The 27,876-nt window shown below is 39.2% G+C and overlaps 2 protein-coding genes across 3 annotated transcripts in view; one reads left to right on the forward strand and one right to left on the reverse strand.

Annotated features, from left to right (window-relative positions):
• Rapgef4 (Rap guanine nucleotide exchange factor 4) overlaps positions 1–27,876 on the reverse strand; it is a 303,371-nt gene that overhangs the window by 267,537 nt on the left and 7,958 nt on the right. The window lies entirely within an intron of this gene.
• On the forward strand, positions 3,029–3,434 carry LOC150056203 (large ribosomal subunit protein eL42-like). The gene has a single exon (XM_090343084.1). The coding sequence runs from the start codon at positions 3,036–3,038 to the stop codon at positions 3,354–3,356; it is 321 nt and encodes a 106-aa protein (XP_090199210.1). The 5' UTR covers positions 3,029–3,035; the 3' UTR covers positions 3,357–3,434.

Consider the following 27,876-nt stretch of genomic DNA (forward strand, 5'->3'; position numbering starts at 1 on the left):
TCCCCCAGATTTTTCTGCCTGAGCTTGCTTTGAACCTTGATCCTCAGATCTCAGATTCCTGAAAATGTAGGAGTACAAGCATGAGCCATCAATACCTGCCAAACAGGGATTTCTTTTTAATCAGGAAATCACCAGAATCCACATTTCAGAAAGTTAGTCTTCTAGCAGGAAGTGAACCAGGGGAAGGAATACACCATGCTTTCGAGGACTCCATGTAGCACCCTTTTGCCAACTTTCCATGCCACTGGGAGCATCACAGACTCATTCAGGTGTGACAATACTGTAAGTCTCTTTCCCACGTAGAAGTAGTGTGTCAATATGGACAACTTTTCTGAAGACAATCCTGACTTACATCTACAAGCCAGTGCTCTCTCCTCACACGCAAAAATATTCCAGCTTGACAAAGATGTCTGAGAGTGCGCTTGAGCCTCCACTGCGTGAGGGCAGCAAGAAGGCATCATAGTGAGGAGAGGAGGGACCGCACCAGCGCCAAAGATGCTGATACCTTCATGCTGGACTTCCCAGCTTCCAGAACTATACAGAGTAGAGTATGTTGCTTATCAATTACTCATGCATGGCTAGGTTGCTATAGCAACCAAAACAGACTAAGATAAGTACTGAGCAATATTTTATAGCAATTGGATGTTTTACATAACAGCCTAGATCATGCTTTACAATCTTTTCTCAAGACCTTTTCTCACTCATAGAAAACGACATCTGTATTGCACACTGGTAAAAAGTGATGCATGTCCTTAAGCTACCTGCCTGACAGAGGTCACCACAACGGCTTCAGCAATCAGACACTCCACCAGAACAACGGCTGTGCCTCCTGCAAGTGTGACTGCTCAGGAATCCAATTTTACCAAATTTATCTAGTAGAACCACCTATTAGATGCCATGGATGTGTGAATGTGATAGGATAAATCCCCTGTCCTCACATCACAGCCTGCCAAGCACTCCGTATGGGGAAATAAAAGTAACAGTATCAGTTAACATCTTATTGTGATCTTGTTATGGGGCAATCCATGTAGATTGGCTTTCATATGACAATTCCATTAATTCTCATATTAATATGGCTAATTAAGCGGGTATTATCCTACAACTGAACTTGAAGATGTTCAGTAATTTCTTTCAACTCTCAGTCGGCAGAAATAACCCAAACTAGAACCGAATCCATTCGACCACTCTGTTCACCATCAGATTTATCCTCAGCTACCCAGAGCTATGACCGCCTTAGGCAAGAAGAGAATGGGATTTCACATTCTCTAACTATTGGTTCAATATTTATCTTGCAGACAAGCTGTGCAACACACACACACACACACACACACACACACACACACATTGAGCAGGAAAGCTGTACAAAGCTACATCCTCAAGCAGTTCAGCAATGGCCCTTTGCATATTCTACTCAACAAGATTGCCGTCACATAGGTCAACAGCAAAAGTAACTAAAATGAACATTTCATTATCCCTAACCTCGTAGAAGCAAATGAGAGTTTCTGTGGTCAAATTTTCTGTGGTATTTTTTATGGGTTTGGAGAGTTCTGGTAAGATGAAGGTTGCCAGATTTTGCAAATATAAATTTGACTTTCAGATAAATAATGAATTATTTTTAATGTAATTAAGTTCTGCTAGAACAACTGGAACATCCATATATTTTACATTTGATGGTGGTTTATCTGAAATTCAAATGAGTTAGATGTCTCATATTTTATCCAGGAGCCCCAGGAAAACCCCAGTTTTCTCCATTTCTTCTTTCTGTTGCTGTTGACAACTGCTGTGAGGTTGATGTCCTGAATTCTCACAGCACGACCCAGTTCTGGAGCTATCTCTCCCTCTTTACCAGGATAAGCTCCACATTCAACACAAAGCAAGCTGGGTACCAGTGACTCACACCTATAATCCTAGCTACTCAGGAGGCTGAAAATCAAAAATCCCAGGTAAGAAAATCCATGAGATTCTTATCTCCAAATATTCCTCTCTCCCCCGGGAAAAAAAAAAAAACGCCAAAAGTGGAACTGTGGCTCAAGGAGTAGAATGCTAGCCTTGAGTAAAAGAGCTAAGGGACAGCATAACCAGGCCCTCAGTTCAAGCCCCAGACCTGGTTAAAAATAAAAATAATAATAACAATAAATAAAATTTTATGAAAATAAAGCAACAGGAAGAGCCACCCAGGGCCTACACTCCTCACCTCATGTCTGTGTTTCTCGGTGGGGGCATTCTCCCATACTAAAGAGGAAGCACATAGGCCAAGTGGTAGAGCGCTCGCCTAGCATGCAGAGAGCCCTAAGTTCAATTCCTCAGAATCATATACACAAAAGCCAGAAGTGGTGTTGTGGCTCAAGTGGTACAGCACTAGCCTTAAGAAAGCTCAAGGACAATGACCAGGCCCTGTGTTCAAGCCCCAGGACTAGCCAAAAAAAAAGAGGAAGCACCTACCCAGAGCATCAGTTTCCCTGAAAGATGTTGAAAAGACAAGCTTTATTTTGAAAATAAATTGTCATAGGAATGTGTAGGCTTAAATAATGTTTTCTTTTTTCTACACACAGAAATGAAACAGTAAATGTGAAATTTTTGTGTGCACTGAGGTCTGGTAACCTGGGCCCTGTGAGTGGGAGGAGATCCCAGGATAGGCACTGTGAAAATCAATTAAGAGAGTTGTGTCTTAATCTTGCCAAGGGCTAGCTACAAATTCAATGCAATACCCATCAATATCCCAATGTCATTCTTTAAAGAAATAGAAGAGGCAATCCAAAATTTCATATGGAATAATAAAAGACCCCATATAGCAAAAACACTTCTTAGCAGAAAGAACAGCGCTGGAGGAATTTCAATTCCAAACTTTAGACTCTATTACAGAGCTATAATTCTCAAAACAGCTTGGTACTGGCACAGGAACAGGCCTGAAGACCAATGGAATAGAACTGAGGACCCAGATATTAAACCACAGACTTATGACCACCTAATCTTTGATAAGGGAGCCAAAAAAAAATAGAATGGCCTTTTGGCGCTGCTGCAGGTTTCATGCCATCATGGTTAACGTTCCCAAAACCCGCCGGATGTTCTGTAAGAAGTGTGGCAAGCACCAGCCTCACACAGTAACACAGTACAAGAAGGGCAAGGATTCTCTTTATGCCCAGGGAAAACGTCGTTATGACAGAAAACAGAGTGGCTATGGTGGTCAGACTAAGCCAATTTTCCGGAAAAAAGCTAAGACCACAAAGAAGATTGTACTGAGACTTGAATGTGTTGAACCCAACTGCAGATCTAAGAGAATGCTAGCTATTAAGAGATGCAAACATTTTGAACTGAGTGGAGATAAAAAGAGAAAGGGGCAGGTGATCCAGTTCTAAGTTGCAACTTTTATTATAAAGTCAGTACTACCGTGATGTCTAAGTTCCAGCTTTTGTTATGAAGACAATAAAATCTTGAGGTCAAATCAAAAAAAAAAAATAGAATGGAAGAAAGACAGCCTTTTCAATAAGTGGCGCTGGCAGAACTGGTTAAGCACCTGCAGAAAACTAAAGTTGGATCCTTCTTTGTCATCCTGCACTAGAATTAACTCCAAATGGATCAAAGACCTGGAGGTAAAAGCTGACACACTGAAAACTTTACAAGAAGGAATAGGAGACACACTAGGCCTCCGTGGCACAGGTAGAAACTTTCTCAATAAGGACCAAGAAACACAATGAATCAGAGAAAGGTTGGATAAGTGGGACTGCATTAAACTGCAGAGCTTCTATAAGGCAAAGGACATAGCTAGTAAATTAATTAGGAAGCCTACAGAATGGGATATCTTCACTAACCATACAACATACAAAGGCCTCATATCTAAAATATATCAACAGCTCAAAAAATTGAATCACTCCAAAACTATTCTCCAAAGTATCAACCATCCCATTAAAAGATGGGCCAAAGACTTAAAGAGAGTCTTCTCTGAAGAAGAAACAAAAATGGCCTATAGACACATGAAGAAATGCTCAACATCTCTGGTCATAAAAGAAATGCAAATCAAAACAACTCTAAGATTCCACCTCATTCCAGTTAGAATGGCCAGGATCAGGATAACTAATAACAACAGATGCTGGAGGGGATGTGGGCAGGAGGGATCACTACTACACTGTTGGTGGGAGTGCAAACTCGTTCAACCACTATGGAAAGCAGTGTGGCAGTGCCTCAAAAGACTAAACATAGAGCTCCCTTATGACCCAGCAATTCCACTACCTGGCATTTACCCAACCATCCAGAAACAAGGGCATACTAAATTCACCAGCACAACGATGTTCATTGCAGCACTCTTTACCATAGCAAATATATGGAACCAACCCAGATGTCCCTCAGTTGATGAGTGGATCAACAAGATGTAGTATTTGTACACAACAGAATTCTATTCTGCTGTCAGAAAGAATGACATCGCCCCATTTGTAAGGAAATGGAAACACTTAGAAAAAATCATATTAAGTGAAGTAAGCCAGACTCAAAGGAACATAGGCTCAATGGTTTCTCTCATTTGTCATAATCTGTAGAAACCTTGGGCTCTCCTAGCAGAATTTTGCAAGAGAGCAAAACCTAGATACATAAGGCCATATAGTAGGACGCTAAATGAAAGGACCCTCAGGATATAGAAACAAAAGCCATATAATGAGTGATTGTTGTCCTTAATGTACTATGCTCTCTCTCATCTCTTTTGCTATCCCTTGGTTATCTCATATTGTTACAGTATTTCACCTTGTTGTCTGATATGTTGTATATATGCATATTTGGTTATTTAAAATTGGATAGGGAAGTGGTGAAAACAAGATGAGGGGTGGGGATGGGGGGGAGGGAAATGGGGACCAAGATATGTGAAGTAATGCACCTTCTATCTTACGAATATAATGTAACCCTTCTATTAATTACAATAAAAAAAGAGAGTTGTGTCTTAGACCACAGCTAACTGCTACATTGTCGCCACTGCACACAGCTGGCCCTTTCTGCCTGTATATTCATGCCAGGAAATGACTTTTCTTGATGAATCCACACAAGCCTTCCCCCCACACACACACACAACTTTTGGCTGCAAAAATATCTACTGGCTCCCACAACTAGTGTAACAGTCTGAATAAAATGTGATAAGATATTTTGTATACAAACACAAGACTACAACTGGCTTCATTTCCTGTTCTGTTACATCTCAGTATAAAACCTATCAAAATTTAGGGGTGCTTAAATATGATATAGATACCTTTTTCCTTTTTGCATTTTAAAATGACTATACATTTCTTATCCAAATAGCTAACAATGAACCATACTTTTAATGACCTTATAATCCCTTGCCTTTAATTACTTGCAAGATTTCACCTAGTGAGCCTGTCTGTGCTCAAGCAGTGTTATATTCTGTCCTAGCCCATAAAAATCACCAGACTAGTGGCTCGTGCCTATAATCCTAGCAATTTAGAAGGCTGAGATTGGAGGATCACAATTAGAAGCTAGCCCCAGCAGACTATGAGACTCTTGTCTTCAATTTAACCAGCAAAAAGCTGACACATAGCTATGACTTAAATGGTAGAGTGCTAGTCTTGAGCCAAATAGCTAAGGGACGGTACCCAGTCCCAGAACATATGCACACACAATCTTGTGCATAAAAATAATATGAATTACCAAAAAAATATATGAATTACCAAAGATAGCACATAGCAACTTAAGAGCAATGCCGGTAACCCCATTCCACAGTAGCTCTAAGAAACACAGGACATGTTTATGTTTATTTGAGAAACAAGATTCAATGCATAGATTCAAATGAACTCAAAGCTTGTTCCTTCTTGGATGAGCTATGACCATGCAAGATCATGACTCTGACAACAATATCCAAAAGCTAATTAGGTACATGTTGAAAAAAAGGAACCAGATTTTTTGTTATTGTTGCTCAAAACAGCAGATGTGGTTAGAAACAAGACCATCAAAACTAAAACCAAACCAAAAAATGCAGAAACTGCCTGTGGGTTTCCTTCAAGATACTTTCAGAATTGTTTTGAAAGGGAAAAATTGTAAGATAATAGCAAATTTGGTGAAACTCTTCCCAAGAGCTAGTTGAGATCTCTTCCTGGCCTCCAAATGAGGCAGAGATGTTGACAAAATGTTCCTGTTCAATAATTCTTTCAAACCAATTGCACTGAAAGTGCTCTAGATAGATGAACTCCCTGGCAATTTTCATAACAAAGAAGGCAGATCGTTTAGACAATGCCATGACCACATTTCAAGTGGCTTTCCCAAGTAGTCCCACAAAAGGGGCAGAGTTCCAGAGTTCAGCGAAGGATGCTCTTACATTTAAGTCCTCTCTCTCCATGGGGCCTCTCCAAGCCAACCTGCATCTCACAGGGTTTGGACTCTGCTGCCTTACTGGAACAGGTAAGATCACATCTCCCACCCACAGGCTGCTTCACCATCTTGCTTACTCTTCTTTGACTTAATTTCCATTGAAAACAACAACAACGAAAAGAGAAATCTCATTTCCTGCACTGGAATCAGGAAATGTCTTTATCTCTTTCTCCCTACTTTAACCAGTTATACTAGAACAAATCCTTTCTAAAACTGGAAAGGAAGAGAGGGAGGGAGGGAGGGAGGGAGGGAATTCATCAACTTGTATGAGTTTTAGATGGTAGTTCTGTAGATTTCATGTTTGTTCAAACCGCAAAATTTTACTTGCACCTAGTTTGCTTTGGAACCGTACTAGGATATAATGTGTGTGTGATGGTGAACTGGAAAGGCTTTCATACTGAAATGCATTGAGTCTATTTTCTTATATTGAATCCTTTCATAGCATGCTCTAAAAGGAAATATGGATGTGAATGCATTTAACATTTTGTAGCAGGTTTTAAGAAAAAGTACAAATAATCAGAGGTAAAGAATATCCAATGGGCCATATAAGGCCCACAAAATCATTTGGTACATGGTAGGATAAACACAAATGCATCTCGTGTGGTTCTCCCTGACTGTCTGCCTGTAGTAATATTTCTTAAAGAATTTATTAATGTTGATTTTTACATCATATTTTAAATGACAAGTTTAACAAACAAGTGTTCAGGGAGGGAATCTCTATTTACAATCACTGGGACTTAGTATTTAGAACTTAATCAAAATTAGGCTAAGGGTTTGTATGTCATAGAAACATATTAATTTATGAAATAAAACATTATGTCTATAGAGTCAAAGGTTTTTATGCCTATATAGTTATGTTTATATTTCCATTACCATGTCCATAGCTTTGGGTATGCAGTTATTGAGTCCTTGCTCTTGTACTCTTTGGATTTAATAGCCACATATTAAGGATACCATGTGCCTTTTGATCCTTAGGTCTTGACTTGTCTTACTCAACATGATTCGCTCTAGATTCATCCACTTCCCTGCGAATGCCATTATTTTATATTGTCTGTTGGCTATGTAGAATTCCATTGTGTATATATACCACATTTTCTGTATCCATTCATCTGCAGTAGGGTATCTTGTAGTAATATTTTTATATGGTCCATATTCTAAATATCCAACAGCCTAAGGCAGAAAAAAAGGGGATCCTCACCCAACACTAGACAATATTCATTATATAAAACTGGAATAGTCAACAATTAGTTATTTATTTTGAAAAAAATCCTTCCTGTGGAGCCACAGAATTTTTCAGGTCAGTTCTTCATCAATATGTCACTAAGTCAAAATAATTCACACCTCAGGGATTATTGGATAAAAGGGGGCTTGTCAAGAGTAGAAAATCAGTCATGCAGATGAGATGATGATCAAAATGCCTGCAGATGCATAAAACTCTGCTGTTGTCTCTCCTCCTGCTGCTCTCTTGCTACTTCCCCTGGGGAAATCTGATCTTAGGATGCCTGTTCACATTCTCATAGCCCAGCCTGATCCTTCATGTTACATATTAAATACTCCTCTGGGTACTTATCCCAGGCAATTCTACAGCAGCATGGACTCTTTCCTTCTCAAGAACAAGCCCCAGCATCCAACCATGGCTTGTTGTTCCACAGAAGGTGAGTGCATCCCATGAAGGTTGGGTAAGGATTCTTTGTGTCTACCTCACTCAGCACAAGGAAACGGGCTACATGGAGACATGTGGTAGATAAGAGGGTTACAGTATGGGCGAAGCCATTAAAAGAATAGTGAGGCAGTGGGATTTAAAGTCTACTACTGCTCTTCAAGGATCTTTCCAACTCACCAGCTCATGTAATTACGGCTTCACCTCCACATGTGCACAGCAGGCTCTCCCCTGGAATATCTTACTTTCAAAAACTAAGTTCAAGAGGCTCCTTTTTCAGCAAATAGCAGATGACACTGACATTCACCAGCCAACTCTCCCAACTGTACCCTGGCAGTGTGTGCCACACTCATGCTCACAAGTAGGTTAGCTGGATTACTTCAGAGCAAGGACCAGTAGGTACAAGACAGGAGAAATAAGAGGATATACACATCCATTACTTAATACCATTCTGAGTGGGTAGTACTAGAGCATGAATATGAGAGGGTTTTTTTGGGGGGGGGCGGGGGTTCTGGGGTTTGAGCTTGTCCTGGGTGCTGTCCCAGAGCTCTTCAGCTCAAGGCTACCAGCCTACCCTTGAGTCAAGCCCCACTTCCGCTTTCTAGAGGTTAATTGGAGATAAGAGTCTCAGGTCCTTTTCTGCCTGGGCTGGCTTTGAACCCTGAACTCAGACTCCTGAGTGTGAACCATGGGCGGGGCAGTAGTGCCCACCTGGCTATGAGAGCTTTTTTAAAAGATGGGATTCTGGTACTTTAGGAAAAACAGAGTCTGACTTCAGGCTTTTGAGAAAAAGGCATTTCCTTGTGTGCCCTGATCTCATATTTCTACTTTGTACGTTAGATCATCTTCTTACTGCGCCCTATGGTTTTCCATTTGCCATTGGTCCTCTTTTTCTCATGTCCTATATTCTTTCATTCCTCACATCCTATATTCTTTCATTCCTGTCGGTTTCAGTAACTTAGTTTCAATGATTTTGAAGGAGTAGAACAGCCGGTGATAAGCCCTCTTAGTTTTCCTTCATCTGAGAACATCTTGATTTTCCTTTCATTCTTGAAGGCTATTCTCACTGAACACACAATTCTGAGCAGACAATTCTTCCTACACTTGAAAAAAAAAAAGGCTATTTCTTTTTAGCCTATGCTCCACGATTTCTGATGAGAAGTCTACTGTCGGTGTGTTTATTTCTTTTGCCAAAGTTAGCAAATTTGCAGCCATTATTTCAAGTGCTTTTTCAGCATCATCTTCTTTCTCCACTTCTTCCAGGATCCCACACTGAGGAATGTTAGATTTTTACAGAACTCATTTTTTAATCTACTTCCTCTCTGTTACTCAAATCAGATTATTTCTGTTGTCCTATCTTCAAGTTTACTGATTCTTTCCCTCAGTCTTTTTCAATATACTATTAAGCCATTTATTGACTTCTTAATTTCAATTACTGTGTTTTTCACTTCTCACATTTCCATTTTGTTCTTTTTTTTTATTTCTTTGCTTAAAACTTTCTCTCCCGGGCTGGGAGTTTGGCCTAGTGGTAGAATGCTTGCCTAGCATGCACGAAGACCTGGGTTTGATTCCTCAGGACCACATACATACAAAAAAAAGCCAGAAGTGGTGCTGAGGCTCAAGTGGTAGAGCTCTAGCCTTGAGAAAGTCCAAGGACAATGCTCAGGCCCTGAGCTCAAGCCCAGGACTGGCAAAAAAAAATCTTTCCCTTTGCTCAGATAAAGATATAAACATTCTTTCTATAAGTATCAGGTTACTTCATAATTTCTCATAAGAGTACATTTTTGATGGCTCTTTAAAATCTAGGAGGAAGAGGCCACTTCATGATAACCAAACAAATATTATCAATCAATCTTTGCTATTAGAAGTGGATATAAGCCTGTGCTATTTGGTTAAAGTAATGACAGTATTTTCTAAAAGTTTTCAGTTGTATTATGCTTTTTCTTTCCTGTCTTATAACTGGAGAAAATAGGCCTTTGGGGGCATAGATTTTTGTAAACCTCAGTTGTTATTTATTCTAGCAATTGCCTTAGGAAAGAAAAAAATTCACCACTGTGTCATTCTCCAGGCAGACAGACAAATCTCAAACACATCTGCCTTTTTCTCTCTACCTTTTAGACTGCTTTTCTGTTTGTTATGTATAATACCTAGGTTTTCAGGTAGACTAAAGGGAAGGAATAGGGATGTTTGAGCTTAGTCTATCTTATCCAAAACCAGAATATCCATGCTGTCCTAACCACTTTTTTCTTAGGTAAACTGGGCAGGTACACATTCACAACTGCCAACTGCATCAGAAGCAAGTGTGCATAAACTAGAAATTCATTTATAGAGGCACACTGACTCCTAGGAGGATATGTTTCTAGGGACACAGCAACCAATGAGCCATATGTTGTTTATTTGTTAATCGCATGCCAACTCTGGCTTTATTGATAATATCACTTCTGAGTTGCACAGCCGCCTGCATGCCTCAGCTGTGACCGTTTGCCTCCTGGCTGTGTGGTCTTTATCTCAGTGATGTCAATTCTCTGTTCTTTCCCCCATCTGTCACAGACAAATAACACCATTGCATGCGTGCTCTTCTTCCCTCTTGCCCTCAGGACTTCCATGCCTTCATTTTTGGTTTATCTTACCTGTACTGTTCCATTTACCTTAAGTCTAGTGGAAAGACCTCAAGCCCATGTCCCTTGAATTCTGTGTGTATATCTTCACTTTGAGTACTTCAAGTTTCCTCACCATACCAGTCTAAGACCTGGCACAGAATCTACAAGCAGCCTACCTGCAAACCAGGCTGGGAAAGGATACCTTCAGCCACATCACTTTTAAGATACAGACCTTTGTTTGTAAATCCAGATAATGGCTTTCTCTTTCCTGATTTTTTTTCACGGTATCCCATGTGTTGTCAACATGACACATTTGACAACATCTCTACTTGACTTTGGCAGCCATTCCATATTCCTTGGTTTTCTTCTGGCCTCTCTGGGCACTCCTACATGGTTTCTTTAGTTTGTGACTCTCCTTTCTCCTGAGTTTTTCCTCTTTTAACACAGGCTTCCTTGGTGCTTTTCAACCTTGTGGTTTTAAGTATCACCTATGTGTGTTAGTCGGCCTCAAATTTATATCTTGCCCCCAAACTCTAGGAGCGGATCTCCGGTTTCCTATTCAACATCTCCAGCTGAGTGTACAATAGACATCACAAACTCAACAGGTCCACAGGTGACCTCCAAACATGCCTTACCTCCATAAGACATGGAACCTTCTCCAGCACAATAATGACCCCATGATCTTTCCAATTGCCTAGTCCAAACTTTCGATTATCCTTCACTCTTCTTTCCTACACATAACCAATCCATGAGCAAATACTGTTGGATTTATCTCCAAAATGTGCCCTACCACTTCTAACCATCTTCACTGCTGTCACACTGATCAAACTTATTATCAGCTTTTACCTGATGATTCCAAGAGCTTCTTAATAAGTCTTCTTCTCCTACCAGTATTCCCCACTCTACTAACAACTTCAAAACATTATGATTCCAGTTAACTTTTTTAAACTGTATTTTTTGTCTTTTCTTTCTTGGTACTGGGGATCAAACCCAGGACATTGCACTTGCTAGGCAAACACTTTGCCACTGAGATACATCCCAGCCCTTCAGTGAACTTTTTTAAATGTAAGTCAGATTGTGTAAGTCATCTGCTCAAAATCCTTCAGTGGCTCCCTATTTCACTCAGCGTATAAGCCAAGTATAATAACTACTAAATGTTAGCCACCACTGTTTCCTTACTATTCTTTAAACAATCCAGCCAAGCACCAATACCAGGCCCTTTGCACCATTGTGGGAATTCTCACCACAAAGGTGTATAGTTGCTAAACTCTGTGGCCTATTTGCTGAAATCATTTTCCCAGTGAACTCTCTTCTGACTAAACTGCTAATTGTATGATCTTTACAACCTGATTAGCACTGTCAATCTCTTACTCATATCAACTTGGATTTTGTTGTAATTTTAAAATTTTATCTTTCATAATATATACCACCTTCAAACACAATATGAGCTTTATTTGCTCTTATGTTTATTATTGACCGTCTGTTTTCTTTGTCAGAAAATAAACTCTATGAAAATCATGGTCTTCTAAGCACTTAGAAAATGCTTTCTCAGTGACTCATTGTGGAATGTCAAGCTAAATAGAAAAAAGGAGCAGTGGCTCACACTTACAATCCTAGCTACTCAGGAGGCTGAGATTGGAGGATCAAGGTTCAAAGCCAGCTGGGGCACTAAAGTCCATGAGACTCTCATCTCTAATTAACTACTAGAAAAACAGAGTGATGTAGTGACTCAAGGGGTAGGGTGGTAGCCTTGAGCTGAAGAGTTCAAGGTCCTGAGTTCAAGCCCCACAACCACCACCACCAACAACAACCAAAGATAAATCTCATTTTAGTGATGCCTCAACTATTCGAAGGTACTTATCTGGAAATCCAGATATTAAAAAGATGTTTTCATCCAGGTATTAACTAACAATCCACATATTAAAAACAAATAACAAGACTAAGATCATGCAGCAACTGCGAAACTCAAATTCATATACTTTACCCAAAGAAGAATACTCAGGAGGCAAAATACACATATCTGTATTTGCTACACACATCGATCCAATGAGATTGGCTATCCAGACTCCAAGCCCAGAGGACTAGAAGCAATATACTATGTTTGTACAAGTGAGATTGGCCAGAAACACAAAAGGCAGCAATCAAGAGCAAGAGCTTCTGAGCAGCAAGGAAGAACAGAAATAAAACCAAAGCAAGCAGAGCCAAATCCACTATGGGCAACTGGCACCAAGACAGATAATTCACAACTTCAAAGTCACAACATTATCATATAGTACACTGACTTATGTTCAAGTCACTGAGCCTCCTTCATCAAGTAGAAAAAAAAAGATATTTTGTTTGCTTTAGAAAAATAGTCAGATCAACTTCCATTTAGTGTTTCTTTCAAAATTAAATAATTCTAAATTTGGATCATTTATATACTTGTATGAAATGACCTTCTCTCTGATGCTTGGTAAGAGCAAACTGACCGAATGTAACCATATTGTTTGACTTTCAGCTACTTATTTATTATCTATCCTCAAATTAATATTGTGTTCAGCTTTGAGATTTCTGGAATGCTACATCACTTAAGCTTTCTTGTAATCTAGAAGCCATATGTATAGAAAACCACTGGTTGATCAAAATGCTTGGGATATTACATATCTGAAATAGGTATATTAGAACAAAGGTTAGGTAAGAAGACACACATGGAGGTGAGTTGAAAGAGCAACAGGCTCTTCTTTTTTTAATATTTTTTATTGTAATTAATAAAAGGGTTACATGATATTTGCCAGATAGAAGGTGCATTAATTCACATACATTGATACCCTTTCACATGTCTTGGTCCCCATTACCCTCCCTCCCACCCCCACCTCTCATCTTGTTTTCCCCACATCCCTATCCAATTTCAAATAACCAAATAAGCATATATACAATATATCAGATAACAAGGTGAAATACTGTAACAATATGAGATAACCAAGGGACAGCAAAAGAGATGAGAGATAACATAGTACATTAAGGACAACAATCATTCATTATATGGCTTTTGTTTCAATATCCTGGAGGTCCTTTCAATTAGCTTCATACTATATGGCCTTATATATCAAGGTTTTGCTCTATTGCAAATCTCTGCTAGGAGAGCCCAAGGTTTCTACTGATTATGACAAAGGAGGGAAACGATTGAGCTTAAGTTCCTTTGAGTCTGGCTTACTTCACTTAATATGATTTTTTCTAAGTCTTTCCATTTCCTAACAAATGGGGCGATGTCATTCTTTCTGACAGCAGAATAGAATTCCATTGTGTACAAATACCACAACTTGTTGATCCACTTATCAACTGAAGGACATCTAGGTTGGTTCCATATCTTTGCTATGGTGAATAGTGCTGCAATGAACATTGTTGTGCTAGTGGCCCTAGTTTCTGGATGGTTGGGTAAATGCCTAGTAGTGGAATTGCTGGGTCATAAGGGAGCTCAATGTTTAGTCTTTTGAGGCACTGCCATACTGCTTTCCATAGTGGTTGAACGAGTTTGCACTCCCACCAACAGTGTAGTAGTGATCCCTCCTGGCCACATCCCCTCCAGAACAAATTAAAGAAGAAAGTTAAAACTTTCTTGAATATAATGACAATCAAGATACATCACTAAGAAACCTATGGAACACAGCAAAAGCAGTTTTAAGGGACAAATTTATCGCAATAGGAGGCCATATTAAAAAGACAGAAGAAACTCATGCAAATAACCTAAAGAAGAAATTGAAGCACCTAGAAAAAGTTAACTCGGCCGGGAATTTGGCCTAGTGGTTAAAGTGCTTGCCTAGCATGCACGAAGACCTGGGTTCGATTCCTTGGTACTACATACATACAAAAAAGCCAGAAGTGGTGCTGAGGCTCAAGTGGTAGAGCTCTACAGTGCTCAGGCCCTGAGCTCAAGCCCAGGACTGGCAAAAAAAAAAAAAGGTCTAGAAGAGGGCCCAGTAGCAGTCTTTCTAGGGAAGGGGGGAAAACCAAGACAGGTGGGGGGTGCGGGGGGGGGAGGGAAATGGGTACCAAGACATGTGAAAGGGTATCAATGTATGTGAATTAATGCACCTTCTATCTGGCAAATATCATGTAACCCTTTTACTAATTACAATAAAAAATGCAAAAAAAAAGTTAACTCTAAAGAAACTAGAAGGACAACAATAACAAAAATAAAATCAGAATTATCATAGATTGAAATGAGATCTACTATACATAAAATTAATAAATCAAAAAGTTGGTTCTTTAAGAGTCAACAAAATCGATATACCCCTGGTGAGATTAATCAAACAAAGGAGAGAGGAGACTCAAATAAAAAAAAAATTAGAAATCCTATGGGAACAATCACAACTGATATTCAAGAAATTCAGTCCATTATGAATAAGTACTTCCAGTAATTTCCTGTTTCAAAGAAACAGAAAAATTTAGTAGAAATGGATGATTTCTTGAATAAATATAGGCTACCCACATTGAACCAAGAAGAGATAAGCCAACTGAACAAACCAATTTCATACAACGAGATAGCGGAAGCAATCCATGAAATGCCAAAGAAAAAGAGCCCAGGTCCAGATGGTTTCACTGTGGAATTCTATAAGACTTTTAAAGATGAATTAATACCTATACTCTTGAAACTCTTCCAAGAAATAGAAGCAGAAGGAGCCATACCAAACTCATTTTATGAAGCTAATGTCAAACTCATCCCCAAACCAGGGAAAGACCAACAAAAAAGAGAACTACAGGCCAATCTGTCTAAGGAACACAGATACAAAGCTCCTCAATAAAATACTAGCCATGGGCCAGGAATTTAGCCTAATGGTAGAGTGCTTGCCTAGCATGCATGAAGACCAGGGTTCAATTCCTCCGTACCACATACATAAAAAAAAACACCAGAAATGGTGGCACAAGAGGTAGAGCTCTAGCCTTGAGAAAGCCCAAGGACAGTGGCCCTGACTTCAAGGCCCATGACTGACAAAAAAAAAAAACCATCCAACAAAATCCAGAAACAAATTTTAAAAAGTACACACTACAATCAAGTAGGCTTCATCCCACAGAAGCAAGGCTGGTTTAACATTCCCAGGTCAGTTAATGTAATACATTGTATCAATAGAGCTAAGGTTAAGAATCATATGATAATTTCTCTGGATGCAGAGAAGGCATTTGATAAAATACAACATCCATTCATGTTGAAAAAACTAGAAAAAATAGGAATAGGAGGTACATTCCCTAAAATAATTAAAGCCATATATGACAAACCTATAGCCAGTATCATACTAAATGGAGAAAGACTAGAACCATTTACCTTAAAATCAGGAACTAGGCAGAGATGCCCACTCTCTCCACTTCACTTCAATATAGTGCTGGAACCCTTAGCCAGAGCAATAAGGCAAGAGAAGGACATCAAAGGGATCCACATAGGAAAGAAGAAATTAAATTATCCCTATGCGCAGATGACATGATCCTATACCTGAACGACCCAATAAACTCTATTCCCAAACTCCTAGAACTAATAAACCACTTTAGCAAAGTGACAGGATACAAAATCAAGCTGCAAAAGTCAGTAGCCTTTCTGTACACCAACAATTCACAAAGAGAAAGCAAAATCAAGAAAATGATCCCATTTGCAAGAGCCCACAAGACAATAAAATATTTAGGAATTAACCAAAGATGTAAAGAAATTATTTAATGAAAACTGTAAAAGCCTAACGAAAGAAATTAAAGAGGATACCAAGAAATGGAAAGACATCCCATGCTCATGGGTAGGGAGAACCAACATAGTGAAAATGGCTATACTGCCAAAATTGATATACAAATTCAATGCAATCCCCATCAAAATCTCAAAGACATTCTTTACTGAAATAGAAGGTGTAATCCAAAGGTTCATATGGAACAAGAAAAGACCTAGAATAGCCAAAACAATTCTAGGCAAAAAGAGCAATGCAGGTGGTATTACAATACCAGACTTCAAACTCTGCTATAGAGCCATAATAACAAAAACAGCATGGTATTGGCACAAAAATAGACCAAAAGATCAGTGGAACAGAATAGAAGACCCAGATATAAAACCACATACCTATAGTCAACTTGTATTTGACAAAAGAGCCAAAGATATACAATACAGTAGAGCAAACACAGCTTATTCAATTATTGGTGCTGGGAAAACTGGGCTGCAGAAAACTTAAAATTGATCCTAGTCTTTCGCTATGCACAAGCATTAACTCAAAATGGATCAAAGACCTCAATATCAGACCTAAAACCTTGAAACTGTTACATGATAGAGTAGGAGAGACACTGGAACTCATAGGCATAGGCAAAAACTTCCTGAACAGAGTCCTAGGGTCACAACAGATTGGAGAGAGACTTGATAAATGGGACTACCTAAAAATAAAAAGTTTCTGCACAGATAAAAGCATAGCTACTCCAAGACAGGTGGGGGGGTGGGGGGGAGGATAATGGGTACCAAGACATGTGAAAGGGTATCAATGTATGTGAATTAATGCACTTTCTATCTGGCAAATATCATGTAACCCTTTTATTAATTACAATAAAAATTTTTTTAAAAAAGCATAGCTACTAAAGTAGAAAGACAGCCAACCAACTGGGAAAAGATATTTGCCAATAATACAGCAAACAAACACTTAATATCCAATATCTACAGATATCTCAATAAATTAATCCCACCCCCAAGTCCAACAAACCAATCACTAAATGGACAGGGGAACTAAAGAGAGACCTATCAAAAGAGGTTAAAGTGGCAGAAAAACATGTGAGAAAATGCTCATCATCCATGGTCATAAAGGAAATGCAAATAAAAACAACCCTAAGATACCACCTTACCCCAATAAGAATGGCCAATATTCTGAACTCAGACAATGACAAATGCTGGCAGGGTTGTGGAGAAAGAGGAACCCTACTGCACTGCTGGTAGAATGTAAACTTTCAGCCACTCCATAAGGCAGTTGGGAAGTTTCTTAAAGAACTGAAAATAGACCTTCCCTACGATCCCACCATACCACTCCTGGGCATCTACCCTGAGCATCATAACCCAGGATATGATTAAGGACTCCTGCTCAGCTATGTTCATCTCTGTACTATTCACAATAGCCAGCGATGGAAACAACCCAGATGCCCTACTGTAGGTGAATGGATACAAAAAATGTGGTACCTATATACAATAGAATTTTACATAGCCAACAGACAAGATAAAATAATGGCATTTTCTGGGAAGTAGATGAAATTAGAGCGAGTCATGTTGGGTGAGATAAGTCAAGACCAAAGGAACAAAAGGCACATGGTCTCCTTAATATTTAGATATTAGATCCAAACAGTACAACAGTGATGACTCAATATTTGGGTACCCAAGGTTATGGACATGGTCTTGGAAATATAAACAGAACTACATACATAAAAATCCATGATTGGCTACATACTCTATAAACATAATGTTTTATTACATATATTAATATGTACCTATGACATACAAACCCTCAGCCTAATTTTAATTATGTTCTAAAATCTATGTGCCAGTGTTTGTATATAGAGATTCCCTTCTTGAATACTTGCTTGTTAAACATGACATTTGAAATATTATGTAAAAATCAATGTCGGTAAATTAAATTTAAAAATAAAAAATAAATAATCCCGTGTTTCAGAGAAATTATAATAAAGGTTAATCCCATTTCACCTCACCTCTAAAACAAAAAAGACTTTTAGTAACCCAGAAAAATATTATCTTCTGATTTCCATTTTTAAGAGTCATGAAATTAGCAGTGTGTTGGTGCCTTACGCCTGTAATCCTAGCTGCTCAAAAGAATGATATCAGGGCCGGGAGTTTGGCCTAGTGGTAGAGTACTTGCCTAGCATGCAAGAAGACCTGGGTTTGATTCCTCAGTACCACATACATAGAAAAAAAAGCTAGAAGTGGTGCTGAAGCTCAAGTGGTAGAGCTCTAGCCTTGAGAAAGTCCAAGGACAGTGCTCAGGCCCTGAGCTCAAGCCCAGAAGTGGCAAAAAAAAAAATGAGATCAGAGAATTACAGCGTGAAACCACCTTAGGTAGAAAAGTCTCCAAACTAGCAAAAATAAAACAAGTACAGTGGAGTAGCTCGAGTTATAGAGCACCAACCAAGTAATCAAACCAAGCAAGAGTGAAGGCCTGTAATCTAATGTGTGTATGAAGTGTATTTTTAAAAAATACTTATACCAAAAATACCACGGAAGACATATGCTCAAGTTTTGTGACCATTCTATTCTTGATGATAAGGTTTATGGAAATAAATTAATAAATTAAGCCAAAATTGGTTTGATTTGACCCCCAATTAGATATAGTGTAAAGCAGAGTCTGCAACCTTTCCTAAGTTCCCTCCTGTTATCCATCTGGGAAGGATGAAGTATGTTAACACATGTCAGATGCACACAGTTCTCAGAAAGATATCCGAGTATGATGGGTGGGGGCATTTTTGGCGATAATGTGGCACTCTTCACAAAACAAATCAAGAGTGAGAGATGCGGTAAGATCATGGCATTATAGGTCACTCATTCAGCAAGAATGGTATTAATGTCTCTGCCTCCTGTTTTACAATCCAAACACAGTGGGATTTTATTTTCAAGACACATTTTCACCAGATTTGTGTGCATAATCCTAGCTACTTGGGAGGCTCAAAGTGGGAGGCTCAAGGTTTAAGGCGAGCCTAAGCAGAAAATTTCTTAAGATCCTATCTCAGAAAAGCCAGCAATAATAACAATAACAACAACAATAATAATCTAATAACCAGCAAAAGCAAGGATAGAGGTAGGGCTCAAGTGGCAGTGTACCATTCTAGCAAGCATGAGGCCTCAAATTAAAATGTAAATAGTTGTCTTTTTCTATAATTTCCCTTATCACTAATCTTTTAGATCTCTTTTGATTCCTTCAATATCAGTCCTGTGAGCTAAAAATCCCATCAATGACTTTTCTACTGAATAGCTTTATAAATAAGTAGACTGCAGAAAAAAATCAATTATATATCTGAGTTGCTCGCTCTGTCAAGATTAAGATGTTCAGGAGCTGGGAGTTTGGCCTAGTGGTAGAGCGCTTGCCTGGCATGCATGAAGATCTAGTACCATGTAGACTCCTCAGTACCACATATATAGAAAAAGCCAGAAGTGGTGTTGTGGCTCAAGTGGTCGAGCCCTTGAGAAAGCCTAAGGACAGTGCTCAAGCCTTGAGCTCAAACCCAGAACTGGCAAAGGAAGAAAAAAAAAAAAGGAAGAAAAAGAAAGAAAGAAAGAAAGAAAGAAAGAAAGAAAGAAAGAAAGAAAGAAAGAAAGAAAGAATGTTATTGTAGCTATAGAGACATTCTTATGTGGCAGAATTTGAAGGCAGATAAAAAACCAACAGTCGGTGAATAACTAAAATAGGAAATTGAAATTAGTTCAACTAAAGTACAAGAAAGTCTCCCTTTTAGGGAATTCTCAGTTTCTTGCTTTTTTTCCCCCTGGTTCTGGGCTTGCACTCTGGCCTGGGTGATATCCCTGAACTTCTTTTGCTCAAGGCTAGCACGCTACCACTTGAGGCACAGCAGCTCTTCCAGCTTTCTCTGTAAGTGGAAATAATAGTCTCAATGGAATTTCCTGTCTAGGCTGGCTTAAAATTGTGATCCTCAGATCTGAAACTCCTGAGTAGCTCGGATTACAGGCATGAGCCACCAGCTCATTAATTCTCACCTGATTAAATCTCAGCATTTTAAAAAGTCATTCCTTCCATCTCTTTCTTTCTTGTCTATGTTCACTCTCCTGTCTCGGCAATGCCTGTACTTGTTTCCTGAGAGCAATGAGTAATATATACATACTATTAATTATTCCTATTTTACAATTTGATGAATTGAATATTACCTTTTAGATAACCTCTCATTTATGTTATGGATCCTTAGGGTTAGAACATTCAAAGAAGGAAACACAAAATATATTAATCATCTGAATCCACGAAGGGTGTTTTTGTTTGTGTGCTGCTCGTAGGGCTTGGACTCTGGGCTTGGGCCCTGTTCCTCAGCTTTGTTGGTCAAGGCTAGCACTCAACCACCTAACACATAGCTCCACTTCTCGCTTTTTATCAGTTAACTGGAGATAGGAGTCTCACAGACTTTCCTGGCCCCCACAGGCTTCAAACCACAATCCTCATATCGCAGCCTCATGAATAACTAGCCATGCGCCACCAGTGCCCAGGCTCAAACCCACTATGTTTTAAAAATTAAATTTACATGGCCCTCCATCACCCATTGAATGTTGAATTCTAAAATGAGCCTTTAAAGTTGTTAAGATAAATATCCACTGAAGTGCTGGACAGGTAGGAAGCAAAGCAGTAGAGATAATGGGAAATTCTATTGAGGAAAGATAAGAGGCATTCACGAGCTGATAACACACTACTGCAGTTATGGCTCAAGGAGCTGAAATTATGTTCTATTCATATTTAACCAGTTTGGCTATGCTTCAGAGATCTCCCTTACAGATATAGCTGTCTTCTTATGTGATTGCCGAGATATCTTCTATAACTGCTCCCTGGTCTGTCTATAGAGCTATTCCTTACTTAGGAACTGACCACCTGGATGATTTAACAGGAGCTTTGGGTTACATGTTTAGTAGAAGTAGTAGTGGTAGTTTAGGTAAATAAAAGTATAAAACTTCTGGATAGAAAGCTATGACATATTTTTTTCAAATATCACTAGAAAATATTTACAAGTCTGATGTCTAACCATTGCCCTAATATCATAATTCCCTTCAATTGTTACATTAAAAAAAAAAAAAGGAAAACAATGCTGGGCTCAGTGGCTCAGGCCTGTAACCCTGTAACCCTACCAAGGTTCAAAGCCAGCCCAGGCAGAAAAGCACAAAAGGACCTGAGACTCTTATCTCCAATTAACCTCTAGAAAGCAGAAGTGGGGCTTGGCTCAAGGGTAGGGTGGTAACCTTGAGCTGAAGAGCTCAGGGACAATGCCCCAGCCTAGAGGTAGGGTAGTAGCCTAGAGCTAAAGAGCTCAAAGACAGCGCCCTCTTGTTCAAGCCCCATGACCCACACACACACAAAAAAAAAGTAAAACAAGCCAGGCATTGGTGGCTCATTTCTGTAATCCTAACAATTCAGGAGGCTGAACTCTGAAGATCACAGTACTAATTCATCCTGAGCAAGAGACTTTTACCTCCACTTATCCAAAACGCCACAAATGGAACTGTGGCTCAAGTGGTAGAGCATTAGCCCTAATTTTAAAAGCTCAGAAACAGTGACCAGGCCCTGAGTTCAAGCGCTAACACGGGGGTGGAGGGGAACATACCAGTATATCATGATGAGAAAAATATCAAAAGCACATAAAAAATAACATTAGTAAGCCAAGCATCGATGACTCATACCTGTTGTACTAGCTCAGAAGACTGAGATCCAAGGATCATGGTTCAAAGTCAACCTGAGCAGAAAAGTCTGTGAGACACTTAAGTTCAATTAAACACATAAAAATCAGATGTGGAACAATGGCTAAAGTAGTAGAGAGTCAGCATTAAATGAAAAAGCTAAAGGACAGTATTCAGGTCCTGAGTTCAAGCCCCCAGTACTGGCACATACTCACATACGTACATACGCATAAAAAAAGAAAAGAAAATCAAGCTTTACCTTTTAAATATATGTAACTGTTTTTGTTAATTATACCTCAATAAAGATGAAAAATAATTATCAATGACTAAATGAGAAGTCTTCTCAAATACCAAGTACAAAATTAATCCTTTTTGAAGTTTAAACAGAACTGAATTTTCACATACTACAAAGAATCACATTATTAAGTTGCAAATAATGTTTGCCTCCTATCAAAGGTCTTTTCTATTTGTTTCCAACACTGAAATTGTTAATCATTTTCTAAGGGCCTTAAAATTAGTCCTCCATTTAATCAAAAATAAAAGAGAGAGGATTTTGAACTTTTAACCAACTAATATTATTTTTATAAAGCAAGTCATCTTATTTGCATGCTTAGATTTTATAGTCACTTTTATTTAATAAAAGCCTTTAAAAAATAAAAATTAGGTCACTCACAGCTAAGTACTTTAAAATGTCAATGCAATTAGCTTTGTTTCCATGCTTACAGCGGCAGGCCCATGACCTATGGCATGACCTATGGTATAATGTGTGGAGTTCTGAGTGCCATCTGTTTGTGTGTTGAGTCTTGGCACACTCCTCCTCTAGAAAACACCCATCTTCCTACATTCTCTCAAAGGAGAAGCAAATCACCATTAAGGCATGTGTTCTTGTCAGGTTAACTTTTAAGGTTGATATTTGGCTGACTTGCCCATATCAAAACTCGGATATGAATGTATATACACCAGCCCTCAAACTCATTAAGCCCTATGTATTATATCTCTATTCAGAGTCAGTCATTCACATTCACTTGCTTTCTTAATCCACAACCTTCAACACAGTTATTGTGGTAGGAACTGGTAGCCTTAGAAAAAGTAATAACTTGGCTCTCATAGCTAGACAAGTGGAAATCACCTAGCTAGGGGATAAAGGTAATAAAATTTGAATCCAAATCTGGATGATCCTAAAGCAGAGCTGATTTGAGCGTATTCAGTCTCAAGATTAGAAGCCAAAAACAAGGAGGAGAATATATAAAGGCCAAAGGAAAGCTGGTGACCGATAAGGTGTCAAAAAGGACACAGAACATGGAAACATGAGTAACTTCAAAGTTTTGAACAGGAGAGAGTTATGATGTCATTAATAAATCAGGAAAAGAAGAAGAAAAACCTAATGTGAACAGGGTTAAGAGTGAAAATTTTAGACGTAGATCAGCAAATGTTAGCAAATATATTTTCTCTTCACAAAACAAAAACATCTGAAGATACACAACTGTTGATTTAGATTCAGCAGCTGAGCAAAAGCATAACTGGAGTCTTAGGTTTCTCTTAGTCCTTCCTTCTAGAATACAGGGTGGAGGCCTCAGATTTTAACCCCATGCAGAACAGACTAAAGAGATATCAAATACCTCTACCAATGGAGCAAAACCTTTCCTAGAAGCTGCCAGTAAGACTTGTGTGGATTCACATCACCAGAAGTTTGTCACACGGACCCCTGAGCTGAAGGGAGATGGAGAATATAGGGTCTTCTTTGTGTGGCCTTTGGAGCAGGGGCAGATGAAGAGAGACAAATTCTGCCACAGCATTTCTATGAGAAGCTGGGTGGTACACACCAGTAATGCTAGCACCTCTGGAGGCTGCAATCTGAGTATCCCAGTTTTTTGGCTTTTTTGTCTTTTGGGTTTTTTGTTTTTTGCCAGTCCTGGGCCTTGAACTCAGGACCTGAGCATTGTCCTCGGGCTTTCTCAAGGCTAGCGCTCTACCACTGGAGCCACAGCACTGCTTCTGGCTTTTTTTTTTTTTTGCCAGTCCTGGGCTGGAGCTCAGGGGCCTGAGCACTGTCCTTGGACTTTCTCAAGGCTAGAGCTCTACCACTTGAGCCTCAGCACCACTTCTGGCTTTTTTTTTCTACGTATGTGGTACCGAGGAATCAAACCCGGGTCTTTGTCTATGCTAGGCAAGCACTCAACCACTAGGCCAAACTCCCAGCCTTCTGGCTTTTTTTTATTCTATGTATGTAGTACTGAGGAATCAAACCCAGGTCTTCATGCATGCTAGGCAAGCACTCTACCACTAGGCCAAACTCCCGGCTCCCTGAGTATCCAAGTTTTAAGCCAGCTAGGTCAAGTAAGTCCAAGTAAGTCTAAGACTATTATCTTCAATTAACTACCAAAAATATCCAGGAGTGAAGGTGTGGCTCAAATGGTAGAGTGCTAGCCTTGAGCACAAAAGTGCCCTGGCTCTGAGTTCAGGCCCAAACACTAACACACACACACACACACACACACACACACACACACAAAAAAAAAAATTCAGAGACATTCAACTAGGAATATCCCAGAGACACAAAAATTCATCCAGTTTAACTGGAACTCATAGGCACAGGTAAAAACTTCTTGAACAGAGAGTCCCAGGGTCACAAGAGATTGGAGAGAGACTCAACAAATGGGACTACCTAAAAATACAAAGGTTTTGCATAGACAAAAACATAGCTACTGAAGTAGAAAGACAGCCAACCAATTGGGAAAAGATATTTTCCGATAATACAGCAGACAAACATTTAATATCCAGTATCTACAGGGAACTCAACAAATTAATCCCACCCCCAAGCCTAACAAACCATGGCAAGGGAACTAAAGAGAGACTTACCAAAAGAAGAGGTTAAAATGGCAAAGAAACATATGAGAAAATGTTCATCATCTATGGTCATAAAGAAAAATGCAAATAAAAACAACCCTAAAGTACCACCTTACTCCAATCAGAATGGCCATATTCTGAACTCAGACAATGACAAACGCTGGCAGGGATGTAGAGAAAGAGGAACCCAACTGCACTGCTGGTGGGAATGTAAACTAGTTCAGCCACTCTGGAAGGCAGTGTGGAGGTTTCTTAAAGAACTGAAAATAGACCTTCCCTATGACCGAGCTATACTATTCCTAGACATCTACTCTGAGCTTCATAACCCAGGATATGGTTAAGGACACCTGCTCAGCCATGTTCATCTCTGCACTATTCACAATAGCCAAGTAATAGAAACAACCCAATGCCCCACTAGAAATGAATGGATACAGAAAATGTGAAATTCCACATAGCCACCAGACAAGATAAAATAATGGCATTCACTGGGAAGTGGATGAAACGAGAGCAAATCATGTTTTGTGAGATAAATCAAGACAAAGGAACAAAAGATGCATGGTCTTCTTGATATGTGGATATTAGATCCAAACAATACAGGAGTGGTGACTCAATACTTGGGTACTCTAGGTCATTGACATGAACTTGGAGTTATAAATATAACTATATAGACATATAAACCTATGATGGAATATATATTCTATAGACATATTGACATATTGTATAGATCGATATGTATCTATGACATACAAACTCCCAGCTTAATTATGTTCTAAAATTTATGTGCCAGTGATTGCATATAGAGATTCCATTCTTGAATACTTGTTTGTTAAACTTGACATTTGAAATATGATGTAAAAAAAAATCAGCGTTAATAAAATCTTTTATCTTTGTTGTGGGTCATGGACTTGAATTCTAGGCCTGGACACTGTCCCTCAGCTCTTCAGTTCAAGGTTACTGCCTTACTCCTTGAGCCACAGCTCTCTTCTCCCCACTTCCCATTTTTTTAGTGATTAAATGGAGATAAGAGTCTCGGGTTCTTTTGCGCATGGGCTGGCTTTGAACCAGGATCCTCAAATCCCAGCCTCCTCTGAGTAGTGAGGATTATAGGCCTAAGCCACCGTGCCCAGCAATAAAATCTTCAAATTAAAAAAAAAACTAATAAAAATATTTATTTAACTAGGAATAGTACTATTGACTAGTCAGGGTACAATTAAAATAAAACAAACCAAAGTACAGCTGAAAAAAAAATTCATCCAGTCCAGAAAATAAGCCAAGTATGTAAAATTTAAGTGAGCTGCATAAAACAAAAAAGGATGGATGCATGCTCCAAGAAACAGCATTGTGAAGAGAAAAGTGAGGAGCTGCACCCTTTGTTTTCCTTTCCTTGTGCACAAGGAAGCAGCTGAGTGAACACAGCAAGGACTGTACTGCCTCCACTCCAAGAGTCGTGCTTTCCTTCAGACGTGTGGCTGGCTCCTTCTGGCTCATTTGTCCACCCTGTCATCTCCACTCTGTTCCTCTGGCTTCGATTGCCTCCTCCGGCCATTTTCCCTCTCACTCATCTTGAGCAGAAAGCAATGGAGAGAAACTTTCCCTTTCTACTGAGGATACATGCAGTTGACCTAAATCAAACAAAGATCTAAACTAGTTTTTATTAGCTTCCTGGAGCTTGGACACTAAGCAGGACTAAAAGGAGGAACTATAAGAGCTTATAAACCTGCACACAAGTCTTGCTGCCAGTCCCACTCTCCCTAGTGAGTGGAGCCAGAAATCCCTCCAGAGGAACTCAGAAAAGACAAGGAGGCTGGCCTGGCTTTGCAGGACATCACTTCTCCCAATTCCTCCAGGCTCACATGGGACGTGAGAACAGCAGCAGGGCCAAGGGTATGCTGGACTAACTTACTATTCAAAGGTAAACTGCTCCTTGGGCAGCACCCCTGTACCCTCACATCTGAGGAAATTCAGGGCTGGCTAAAATTTCCTCTCCTACAATCTTACAGTGTTCAAAGTCAGAGTCACAGAATTCAGCACTGATTGGATATGAGGCTGTGCTCTCCTCTAGCGGTTTCACATGTATCTTTGATGAGTGCCCATGGATTCAGGGTCATGATGTGATGTCCCCAGACACTACAAATACATAGGTGCCCAGCATTAAACTTGAAAGCGACCGCTTGCTAACATCACAGAAGGAGATGAATGTGCCCTGTAATGACACTACATTTTACTTTCTTCAGCTCAAGCTTTCTTGCTAACCAATTAAATTTGAATTTGATCCAGATCTAGACCCAAATGTCAATTTCAAGAAATATGGAAGACAGGGGTATGTGTTCAAGAAATACCCTGGGGAACAATTAAAATTCAGAACATAAAAAGTAATAGCTTCCTCAAAAATAAGTATCCAGAAAAAGAGACTGTAAGACCAGCTCTAGAAACTTATAAATGGTATATAACTTATTTACCTAACATAGACAAACTGAAAAAGAACATTCTGAGAGAAATAGATATTGCTGAATATCAACTGGGTATTTGGTTATTTTGGAGAATTAATGTCAGATATTGGAATGTGTAGTAAGGATACTGTTTTATTTATAAAGAATCTTAACCTTTTAGAGATATGTACTAAAATATTCTCAAATGAAATTCCACATTCAGGATTTGCCTCAAAATAATCCTGAGGGCAGGGGAGTATGAATGAGTATTTAAAGAAAGCAAGATCTGCGGAGTGCTGTGGCTCACACCTGTAATCCTAGCTACTCAGGAGGCTGAGATCTGAGGATCAGGGTTCAAAGCCAGCCCAGGCACAAAAGGACCTGAGACTCTTATCTCCAATTAACCTCTAGAAAAAAAAAATGGAAAGTGGTAGCCTTGAGCTGAAGAGCTTAGGGACAGCACCCAGGCCAAGTTCAAGCCCCATGACCCACAATAAATAAATAAATAAATAAATAAATAAATAAATAAATAAATAAATAAATAAATAAATAAATGCTGGTGGTTCTTGTTTATAAACCTAGTAATTCAAAAGACTGAAATCTGAA

This window comes from Megascapheus bottae, chromosome 12 (assembly GCF_031878675.1).
Source record: "Megascapheus bottae isolate mThoBot1 chromosome 12, mThoBot2.hap1, whole genome shotgun sequence".
In the NCBI taxonomy this organism is placed as follows: Eukaryota; Metazoa; Chordata; class Mammalia; order Rodentia; family Geomyidae; genus Megascapheus; species Megascapheus bottae.

Excerpts from the sequence above, each read along its gene's own strand:
- LOC150056203 (XM_090343084.1), top strand. The coding sequence starts at position 3,036 with ATGGTTAACGTTCCCAAAACCCGCCGGATGTTCTGTAAGAAGTGTGGC.